General features: G+C 40.6%; 2 protein-coding genes across 3 annotated transcripts; one reads left to right on the top strand and one right to left on the bottom strand.

Moving 5' to 3' along the window:
• Positions 1-24: 24 nt before the first annotated feature.
• Positions 25-8,196, top strand: usp30 (ubiquitin specific peptidase 30). Of its 2 annotated transcripts, none has more exons than XM_088994360.1 (13): positions 25-317; positions 827-936; positions 1,008-1,181; positions 1,274-1,377; positions 1,464-1,562; positions 2,594-2,639; positions 2,721-2,815; positions 4,010-4,069; positions 4,141-4,227; positions 4,305-4,385; positions 6,534-6,756; positions 6,836-6,944; positions 7,943-8,196. In XM_088994360.1, the coding sequence occupies exons 1-13, from the start codon at positions 247-249 to the stop codon at positions 8,193-8,195; spliced, it is 1,512 nt and encodes a 503-aa protein (XP_088850486.1). In that variant the 5' UTR covers positions 25-246; the 3' UTR covers position 8,196. The 2 variants fall into 2 exon arrangements, with proteins under 2 accessions (XP_088850486.1, XP_088850487.1); XM_088994361.1 differs by lacking the exon at positions 25-317 and adding an exon at positions 393-592.
• Positions 8,197-9,975: 1,779 nt separating this feature from the next.
• alkbh2 (alkB homolog 2, alpha-ketoglutarate dependent dioxygenase) lies at positions 9,976-11,378 on the bottom strand. The gene is made up of 3 exons (XM_088994368.1): positions 10,624-11,378; positions 10,343-10,541; positions 9,976-10,283 (listed from the first exon to the last, which is right to left on the bottom strand). The coding sequence occupies exons 1-3, from the start codon at positions 10,871-10,873 to the stop codon at positions 9,977-9,979; spliced, it is 756 nt and encodes a 251-aa protein (XP_088850494.1). The 5' UTR covers positions 10,874-11,378; the 3' UTR covers position 9,976.
• Between the last annotated feature and the right edge of the window lie 110 nt (positions 11,379-11,488).

Genomic DNA, 11,488 nt, shown 5'->3' with positions numbered 1-11,488 from the left:
AGTCCTTGCTCACTAATAGGTAAGAAATAATAAGAAATAATGTAAGAGAGATACATAGGAAAATAGTACTTAATTGATAATATTGCTAAAAATGAAGGTGGTCAACGTAACATGATTTTGTCCGTCAGATATTTTTTCATCGTATTATATATGTATATATTTTTATAACAGTGAAAACATCGGTCCGCTTCCTATGTGGCTCCCCTACAACAATGCTGAAGATATCGGTTCCGCAATAACAACAGCATGTTGTGGTGCCGGCTAGAGACCTCGGATAAACTTGTCAGAGAGTATCTTGGCACCGGACCAAGCGTCAGGTAAAGTATTCAACTTGGCAAAGGCCACATTAAGCCCCTTATCGTGCACCTGGTTCACCTGGTCCAAATAGAAACGGGTCACGACGCCACCCTGTGTCGCTCAGCTGGTAAACAAGACAAACAAGCGACCGGTGTAATGCCTGCGTTGCTAATCCTGAGCGAAGAAACATATACGAATGCATCATAATCTCACATGTGTGTTAATAATGTAACTTAAAAAGATCTCCATGGATACCTGCTAGAATGTCACAGGAAGCTAAAACTCGACGTTGCTGGTAAGTTAGCACAAACGCTAGTGCTAGCATAACTACAAACATAAATGCCTGTCTTTCCTCTGTAAATGCGTGCGAGGTTTCTGACATTTCAGCCACTGCTTGAGTTTTGGGGAAAAAAAGCTCGTTGAAAACTACATTACACATTTGGGAATCTTCACGCATTTCTTCCAGCAGTGGAATTTTTGAGACTTGCCAGACCTTTTGACTGCATTCACGATGTTCTGTCTCCATTAGAAACAAGATGCTAAAAAACTGGGGTCTCATTGGTGGTGTTGCTGCTGCCATCGCGGCTGGTGTGTACGTTTTGTGGGGACCAATCACAGAGCGAAAGAAGAGAAAGAGAGGTGATGATTCACATAATGCACAGTGACAGCTGTAAATTTATAGTTTTAACAGTGAGCCATTTTACCTATAGGTATGGTTCCTGGTCTGTTGAACTTGGGCAACACTTGTTTCCTGAACTCTTTGCTTCAGGGTCTGGCAGCATGCCCGTCCTTCATCCGCTGGCTGGAGAAATTTTCAAACTCGCCTGCAATCCACTCTTGCAAAGAAAATAAGTTGTCCACAACACTTCTCCAGCTTCTCAAAGGTTGTAAAACAGTGGGAGGTGTAAATGCAAAATATTTTTCACAATGTGTGAGTTTTCCAAGTTTGACCAGAGGGTTGTTTCTATGTTAACAGCTCTGTCCAGTAATGAGTTGGGGAATGAAGACGTGTTGGATGCTGGGTGCTTGCTGGATGTTCTCAGACTGTACCGGTGGCACATCAGTTCATTTGAAGAGCAGGTTGGTCTTCCTTGCTCATTAAGGGCTCTTTTGTCCCCTGTTTTGGGATATGTGTTCATTTTATTGTCATTATCCCTACTCATTAGGATGCCCACGAACTCTTTCATGTCATAACATCGTCTCTCGAGGAGGAGCGGGACCGACAACCAAAAGTCACCCACTTGTTTGACATGCAGACTCTTGAGGTAAATAGACATATTCCAGCTTTAAATGTTGCATGATTTTGAAACAAATCACCTTGACGCTGATATCTCTAAGATGTGTGGACATATTTTTATGTGAATATAAATCAATGTTTTCGATATAGTTTGCATTACAAAAACAAAAAAACGACAAATATGAACGGAATATATGATTAGACAAGCACGCGCACCAAACACGATGCAAAGTAAGAAACAGTGGGGTGGGCCACTTATAGATTTTGACAATAAAATAAGTAAGCAAAATATTGCTGTGTACTGAAGTTACAGCTCTAAAATGTAATACAAAATATTTGAACAAATGAAAAAAGCACCCCCACCCCATATAACGCGTTTTATTTTTGGGTGCATCGAGACCCATATAGCATGTTGAGTCTTAATAAATGCTAACACTCATCTTTTGTAATTCTTTTTAGTAAGCCTCACTGGCCCATCAACAGTGAGTTCTTAGTAGAACAGACTCGTGGGAAACATGTTGCTCTTGGCTGCTAACTTGGACCCAAGTGCAGTGGAAGCATTTACACCAGAAATGAGGCGATGCTCCTGTATCGTTCTGATTTCTACAAGGTGTCTTATAAAAATGAACTCTGCTTTGAAGAAATTTTTACAGTACACTGCAACTAAAAATATGGGAATTTGTTAAAGCCCAATATAAAATTAATATTCTTACCTTTAATAACTGCGGATGCGGTAAAGAATTGTGAGTAGTCTTCTAATAATAGCACATATTTGGTTTCTGATGTTCACTTGAGTTCACTTAATGCAATGTTTAACAGCTCGAAACATTAACGTAAAAACATTCAAATGAAAATGGTTGATAGGACATTATTTGAAGACCCATCTTTCCAGAAAATGATTTTTTTAATGTGTTTTGGGAGAGAATGGATTAATGGCACTTCGACTACTGTATACTGTATATGTACTTTCAATGGGAAAATGTATTGTCGTGCAATTTAATGGAGTCAAAATATCACGGTCTACATTTTTACAAATTGTGTATCTGTGCCCTTGGTCAGAGCCTCCCCAATCAAGATGAGAAAACAAGGGCTTGCAGAAGTCGAGGTAAAAGAGGAACTTGGACTCAGTCTGAGGTCAGAGTGGTTGATTAATAAAAATGATTTCCCTTCCCCACTTTTTTTGCAGCCCCTCTTCACCCGATTCCAAGCCCCTGGAAGTTTCAGCACCCTTTTCACGGCCGTTTAACGAGCAACATGTTGTGCAAGGGGTGTGAGCACCAAGTGAGTTTATTTGACAAGAAAGCACAAAAGGGAGCATTGTTTTTGAAGGTTACTGGAGGTTCACACAATTAGACACATAAAAAGAAAACTATATTTCCATTAAAGGTTGGAAGTCAATATATAAATACATGTTTATTTACAAAAAATGCATCATTCTCGACAAACCACGAAGCAGCGTAGAATCAAGTTGAAACATACAAACCCAATATAAACATAGCCAATATTCTGCATGCACAGCAGCGCACGGCATTTAAACCCAATTCCAGTCAAGTTGGAATGTTGTGTGAACCGAATACAATGATTTGCAAATCATGTCAAAAGTGGGAATATTAACTCATTCACTGCCAGAGTGCAAACATCTGTCCACTCCAGTGCCAGGATTTTTGTCATTTTCATTCAAATTGCAGGACCCACAGAATATTGAGTTTTAGCACTACATAAACATTCAATGCAGCGTAACAAACCTTAGACTGTTTTCTTTCATTAGAAAAAAGAGTTAATTCTTAAATGATGCTCGTTTGAAGTTATATGAGCTTGAAATGAGGGTGGCTGTCCAAAATACGTACAATGCAATACATACATATTGGTTTATATAGTGCTTTAACAGCTGAAGCCGGAACAAAGCGCTAACATGGAAAAAGGAAAATGCTGCCCCCTTGTGGAATGGAAAACATTGCCAGAGGCCATGGCCAGTGCTTTATCAGCATCCAAACAAGAAAAAACAAAACCTGAACAAATTTGGGAATGGCGCTCTGTCATTTTTAATTCCCAAATAAATTCATGAATGGCAGTGAATGAGTTAAAGAGAGTATATTAAACCTAGGGATATTAATTAATCATCGATAGTCCATAAGACCATAGCAAGAATGAATTTCATCCACAAAGCTTTAACAATTACCATTCTCAATTCCCAAACGTTTATTGAATGTTATTCAAAGAAAATGTGGTGTCACGGTGATAACACATGACACTGTCTCAGATTTTTTGTTGCAGCCATAAAATTTAAAAGGAATATTATTTGCTGAAAACTACAAAGTTGATCGTTTTGAACGGTGAAACTGTTCATTTGTCATAACTTTAGTCTGGCAAATTTATCGTTGCTGATTTATTCGCCGTGGCTGATTCCAGAGCCGCAGTTTAAAAAAATGTACAGTCCTGATGTCTGTCATCAACAAGCAATGTCTTATTTTCCAGAGCCCGGTGCGATATGATTCCTTTGAAAGCCTTTCATTATCTATTCCTTTACCTCAGTGGGTAAGCAAAATAACCATTCAAAGTGACCTAAATGTAAATTTAGTTTTAATGTGACAAGTATTTCTGTTTAGGGTCGACCGGTCTCTCTGGATCAGTGTCTACAACATTTCATTTCCTCAGAAACTATCAAGGAAGTAGAGTGTGAAAATTGCACCAAGGTATTCCCCCCATCTTAGTTTCCTTCCATAATGCAATGAACTAAGGGGCTCGTGTTTTTTCCTTCCCTCCCATTTAGCTTCAACACGCGGCAAGAGTCAAAGGACAGCTTCTGGAAAATCAGCGCACAACATTTGTAAAGCAGCTTAAATTGGGCAAGGTAAGGAAATTTGGAATCTGCATTTTTGCAAGTCCTTTGCATGTGCTGAAAGGACAACCGACAAGTTGCGTCCATAATTTGTAAAATCACTTCAATGACTTCCACTGAGCGCATTTTACAAAGATTCCACCGCATATAGCTATATTTTAACCTTTTAAGACTTGCGCTGAATATTCATGAAGTTTTCGAGTTGATGACGATGCCTGACGTGACGTCACATCAGGAACGCCTCTGACCGAGAAAGCAACACACAATGCATTTTGGGTCCTTTTTTGTCTAAAAACCCTCTGTTGATCGCGAAAGGAAAACTACATAAATAATGTGATGGTGAATCGTTGTGTCGCAGCCAATTGCGATGACATGCATAAAGAAGGTGTAAATTTACACAAATTCCCAGCGGGCAAATCAGCCCATTTCCAACGGAGCAAAGCAGTCGAGTACCAGTGGAGGCGTACGAGGAAGCTGATCAGAGTTAGTGATTCGGCGCTTGGATAGCGGAAGTTTGATGCATGTTTACTCATTTAATCACACTGCATGCTAACTGAGCTCACCTGGTGAAAGAGAACAATCGCCACATTAGTGGAGCAAACCGATCGGACAAACATCCACTTTCACCGTGTAATTTTTTACTCGCTGTCGAGAGAGGAGCTTCTTGTCTCAACATCTGATGTTCGTGTGCTTGTGGCGGTCTCCTTTGTGTGTGTGCGTAAAACCCACCCCCTTGTCTTCTACCATGGATTTTAACCAATCACTGGCGGCTTTACGGCTCTGATAATTGGGTTTATATGCTGGACGAGACACAGCTTGTGCGCCATCTTGTGCATTTTCTGGGTGCTACATCGGAGTCGGATCTTCACCGGTTTCATCGCTTGAAGACGGCTCGAATTGATACGGAAGGACTTCTTTAATCGATTGCAAACTTTTATGATTTCCTCTTCAAAACTATTTGAATCATATTCATAACTGGATGAGTAACAAGAAAGCGTCTTCTCCGAATCTGAACTCTCTGAAGCCATTGTTTTGATTCTGGAGCAAGGCAGTTTTTGAAGGAGTAGTATGACGTGACGTCGCGAACAAGGGGGCGGGACTTTCTGAATCTCCCCAGTTTCGAGCTCATTTGTGGCAGTTTTGGGACATTTTAAGTCATTTCTATTGGTGTTTTGCATTTGACTAAAAATATCAGCCTGCATGTTTTGGGTATTTTAGTTGCTCTCAAACGCTTTTCTGATGTCAGTTAGGAAACAAAAAAAAATGTGTCGGTTGTCCTTTAACTGTACTGTCAAAACTATACACATTGTCTGAAACTCATGACAAAAAGTAAGCGGACACCCGGGCAGACAACTCTGAAAAGTTGCCTGCCCGGCCATAAACTTGCCTGCCCCATTTTTCACAACTCGAAACAAAATAACATGACTAATAGCAAAAGAAAATAAAACATTGTTGCGAAGTATAAAGGTTTTTTTTAAATTAAGGAAGTACCTACGATAAATGCTCCCTTGCTTAATTTATACTCCAGTTGTCGTGTGTCGTCATGTCATGCAACGTTTGCGTTGCGTGGTTTGCTTAAAGCCACGTGGACTCCGCTTTCTAAGCGGCTTTCAAAGCTCTCACGACACTGATTGGCTGCCCGTGCTGAGTATGCAAATTATTATTTGGTTAGTATGCAAATAATGTGCTGAGTATGCAAATTATTATTTGGTTAGTATGCAAATAATGTGCTGAGTATGCAAATTATTATTTGGTTAGTATGCAAATAATAATTTGCATACTCAGCACCGGCAGCCAATCAGAAGCCTGTTTCGTGCTTCGGACTACACCGTGACTGAAAAGTGTACTTGAGAGTTTTGAAAGCCGCTAAGAAAGAGGAGTCCACGTGGCTTGTAACGGTTTGCTTTATTGAATAAAACAAACATTTGATTTTTTTTTTCTTGAAGAGGTTTTCGGCCCGGGCCGAGACGTTTTGAAAGTTGTACGCCCGACGTAAAAGTTGTACGCCCCGGGCCACCGGGCAGACGCTATTTCAAACACTGCTATATATGATGACCTTGGGCAAATATTGTCCACCTGTTTAACCAGGTCATTGCATGGTAACATTTTCCAACCACCAAGTAAGAGTTCTATTGTGTACTGTATCCCTTCCTCCTTCAGCTTCCCCAGTGCCTCTGCATCCATCTGCAAAGACTCACATGGTCCAATGAAGGAACCCCAATTAAACGACAAGAGCATGTTCATTTTACGGAGTATCTCTCAATGGACCACTACAAACACAATGCCTCTGTACCAACAAGTCAGCGCACGAAACATGCAGGGAAGCATCAAAGTGCAGAAAATTCCAGCAAGGATAAGCAAAAGCCTGCTGCTAATGGCACAGGTATGGGCATCATCAACATATCATCTGGCCTGTTTCTATTGTCACTCGCATCTGTAGTTGCTTGTCATGTGTTTTGCAGATGCAGAGCATCATAACAACAACAAACCCTTTGCAAATGGAAACTGTTCTTCTGGCTGTTTACATTCTACACTTGGGACCACTCAATTGGCCCTCACGTATGACTACGGGTAAGTTGCCTTGCCTAACATTACTATAGCCTCCATTACATAACTGACGATTACAAGGGACTATCCACTGAAAAAAAAGAACATTAACTCACTGCCAGACAATGTGAAAAAAATGTGTCCACTCCATTACCAGGGTTTTTGTCATTTTCTCTCAAACTGCAGGACCCGTAGAATATTGAGTTTTAGAACTACTTCAACATTCAATACAGCGTTAGAAACCTTTGACTCTCTTCTTTCATCAGAACAAAAAAGTTCATTCCCAAGTTACGGTATATGGGTCTGGAGTGATCCTAGCTTCAAATGAGGGCGGCTGTACAAAATACAATGAAATACGTACATATTGATTTCTATATCACTGTAACGATTGCTGAAGTTGTAACAACGCGCTAACATGGACAGAATTCAAATACTGCCCCCTCGTGGTAGGGAAAAAAAAAAACATCGCCAGAGGTCTGGCCAGCGCTTTATCTGCACCCACGCAAGAAACCCAAAACTCGAACAAATTTGGGAATGGGGCTACACGTCAAACTATTAAATTCCCAAATCAATTCGGGAGTGGCAGCAAATGAGTTAAATCTGTTTTGAAGTTTGACATAATAGAATTAGGAATACATACTATACCGAACAAAGTTAAAATATAGTTTGGTTTTAAGATTATCATGTCATTTAATATGTATTAAATGTAGCTATAATTCATGAAACATCATGTTTACACCTGTTGATATTTACAATGGTTGTTGGCAAAGTGAAAAACAAAAACAGAACTTTGCACTGGAGGCGCTGGAGGTCACTAGGTCAATGGTTTTTTTTTCAGCTTATGTGCTCAATGAAGTGTTATTTGTGGTGTAGATTCATCCTTTGGTCATGTTCAATGAATCCAAAAATAAAATTCTAAGATCTGGTATCCATTTCTCGGTTCATATTGAAGGTTGAACAAACCTCTAAATAGTCCATCCTTCAGCAAATGTCAACACGAGTGTTTATCTCCCTCCCGACAGCTCCACGGAGTACCTTTTCCAACTCACGGCCGTGCTGGTTCACCACGGTGACATGCACTCAGGACATTTTGTAACATACCGACGCAGCCCCTCCTCACCTTGCAGTTCCTCGCCATACGTTTCGCAGTGGCTCTGGGTGTCCGATGACTCGGTCCGTAAAGCCAGCCTGCGTGAGGTGTTGTCCACTAACGCTTACATGCTTTTCTACGAGAGAGTCCAGAAGCAGAGTGCCGTGTTGCATACGCAGGAGTAAGTCAAGGCTCAGCAGCTAAATCCATTCTGCTGCCCCTCTTGTCCACATGGTCACAAATGGATATGTCCATGATCACAGGACGATTGACGTCTGTGCAGACAAATGAGTACCTCATTTGATTTGAGGCGTTTTGTAAGCACATTTCAGAGAAAACAACTTGTGGTCATGTGATGTTGCTGTTTTTTATCCAAATCAGGAGACTCCAAAGACTGCGTCCATGTCTCAGTCTAAATGTATTCGGTTTGCAAAGGAAAACAAACTGAGGAATATTACATACATACATACATGAGTAATAGTACATACCTGGCTCAAATGTCATTGATGACACATCAACTATCGTTTTAAGAACTCAATTTGAATGCCGATTGTTTCAATGTGATGATTGTGCATACATGACACCGATGAGAATCATTTCCAATGATTTAGCAATGTTTGTAGGCATCTTCTGGAAATGATACTATTTGGATCTGTCTGACATTGTAATACAGAATGACTTTTTGCATACTATAGCTAAACTTTTCAAGTTAAAGTGCCATGTCGGTTTCCGAGATTTTTAATGCGAAGCCATAAGTGCGTGACAACTGTTTTTCTCTGATGTAAAAAAAATGGAAAGGATCATTTGGCGCTCAGATCAACTCTTGGCACGAGAGGAGCTGTAACACACATTTGCTTCTCTGCAAGTTAGGTTCAATATTTTTAAACCTTGCATTACCAGTAACTGCCACTTTCCTCCTTCCTAACCAGCTGAGAAGCAAGGATGTAGAGCACAGACAGGCCTGTTGATAATGTTTGACATTTGCACTATTGTACAGTATATTCATGTGAAATTTGTGTGTGCAATCTCTAAAGGTGACCATTTTCTGATATTCAAAAAGAGAGATTTTTTTTGTTTTATCTGAAAGCTTTATCTATTTACTGATACGTAGCCATCTTTAAAGCAAATACGAAGGGGCCAAATACAATTGCACAAACGTGACAACACATTTTAAAGATTTTGTTGGACGAACCTTTGAGACAATCTACACATTTATGGAGCACAGAGAGATTTGTGCACCTCAACAACAAAACTACCACTCACTACATTGTGTGAAATTTGGGGGAAGGCTTGGATAGGGTTTAGGCTACGCTGCTACATACAAGACAAGAAAGCTTGAATCGGCAGTGTGCAATGAAATCTCAAGTACAGCATATCAATGTCCCCCACAGCCCCTCACAATCACTTATTTTCCCCCCAAGAACAAATCTAAAATTTAGTGGAAAGAAAAACAAATTTACAGTTTTGGTCAAATCATCCGTGTATAAATCTTTTATCCATATAACCGTACGACCGGTCCTTATTGTCCAGTGCTGCTGTTGGTGACCAATTCTTTTGTTCTATATTCCTTTGATTACAAACTTCAAAACTAATATTCTGTGATAAAAATTTACAAACAATTCTTCCACAGTGCAGACCCACACCACCGCAGTCAGTGATTTGTTATTCACCATCATCTCGTGGCCATTTTATACTTGCTGACATCAAATTTACTTTTATAGTCTGTCCCTGTGTTAAACTCCCCAGGAAAGTACATTGTTTGTGCTACCTCATCCGACGTTTATTTAAAGCCACAATATGTTGTCCCAATGTGAAATTTGCTGTTGAGTGTCAGAAAATTTGCTTTCACCTGTGGGTTTCCTTTCATAGAAGGATACTACGATTCTGTCTGTGTAGATCTCATCCAGAACGGAAATTCATACTGACAAGTAGAAGTGAAGGATCTGATGGAAGTGATGTTTTTTTATTATTTACCAGTGGATATGATGCGTCTAAATGTGAGGTTAATGCGAGGTTGGAGGACTTTCTTTCGCGCAGGAAGGCTGTGATACCAGAATGTATTGGTGGGCGAGTTCATGAGGAGCAGGCTTCCGTGAGCCAGCACCAGCTTGACAGGCTCGATACGCCGACTGCTTTGTTTACCTCGAGCATCCCTGTGGCGGAAAACAAAATCTCGAGCGGCGCCGAGTGAGACTGAGGCAATGGGAGACCGAGGGTCGAGCTCCCTCTCGTCATCCCGATGTTCACCAACGTGATCCTGCCCATCTTTGTACCTAGAAAAACTATAGTCAGTTGATTGTAAAATTCATTGTGTACATGTTATATTTCCTACCTGTTGATCAAGACAAAATTGAATGTATGTCCTGTTACTTTGGTGACAGAATCTCGAATATATTCCAGGGTGGGAGTCCAAGGGCAAGCTAAACGTGGAACTCCAGAATATGTATAAATTAGTCCTGTATCTCCATATGTCGCCTGCTTCCTCGGTATATCGTACACCTTTCCAAACACTTGCACCTTTGCTTCTTCCCCTGGAATAGAAAGCCAATGTCACTCCACCGCTAAGTTTCCGCCAGTCAGACATTTAGAATACTGTACTGAGATGTCTTTCACCTGTTGAATAGACCACGTCCGTCTCCAGCTTTTGGAAAAGGTGGTCAGCTTCGTGCTTGGTAAAGAGCAAAGCATAGTCACAGTCCAGACCTTCTGATTCTATTTTTTGCCAGGGAATCGGATCAGAGAAGTCATGTTCCTCATCCACTGCCACTTCATTCCCTTCAATTTCCTCTGTCTTCAGCTTCTTAGAAGGAGTTGTTATTTTGCTATCACCCGGGCATGATTGTTTACGCACAAACGTCTCCATTGCAATGTAAATGCTACATCTGTAGGCACAAACGAGGAACAAGATGCGCAATTAAAAAACAGACTATTCTTGGTTTGGCTGTTTTGACAAATCTGTATCTGTGGTTAGCACAATGGCCCCCACAATCGGAGGAGCGAGGTTCGATTCCGGAACTTCCAAACGCCTCGGCGAGTTTCAAAACAATAACAAGGTCCATTCGCGGTTCGACAGCATAAAAATAGACTCCCGAAACTACGTGGTCTGCATTGTGCATGTTCTACAATAAAACAAAAGCGTTGTCTAAATATTAAATGGAAGATATTCATATTTTATTTTAGTTGCCATTCAATATCTACTCATTTGGAGAAAAGACGAGCCGTTCGTAGAATATTGTTCCCAGATCGAATCAAGCTCCGAAGCGAATAGTGCAGTTTACGGAAGATACGTTTGACATCCTCTGCCCTGATACAAGCTTCCATGCGTTTTGTAAAAAAAAATAGCATTAAACAGCATTAGCAGCGTTCAATGTAGCATTGAACAGTTGCAAAAAAATAACTGTGGGTCGTGAATGCCTCACGGCTCATTATCATAACGCTGTTTCGTCACTTCAATGTTGGCGCGAAATTGCTTTGCGTT

The sequence above is a fragment of the Hippocampus bargibanti genome, linkage group LG04, assembly GCF_051943395.1.
Source record: "Hippocampus bargibanti isolate YZ-2025 linkage group LG04, ASM5194339v1, whole genome shotgun sequence".
In the NCBI taxonomy this organism is placed as follows: Eukaryota; Metazoa; Chordata; class Actinopteri; order Syngnathiformes; family Syngnathidae; genus Hippocampus; species Hippocampus bargibanti.
This window is presented reverse-complemented; position numbering and strand designations above follow the sequence as displayed.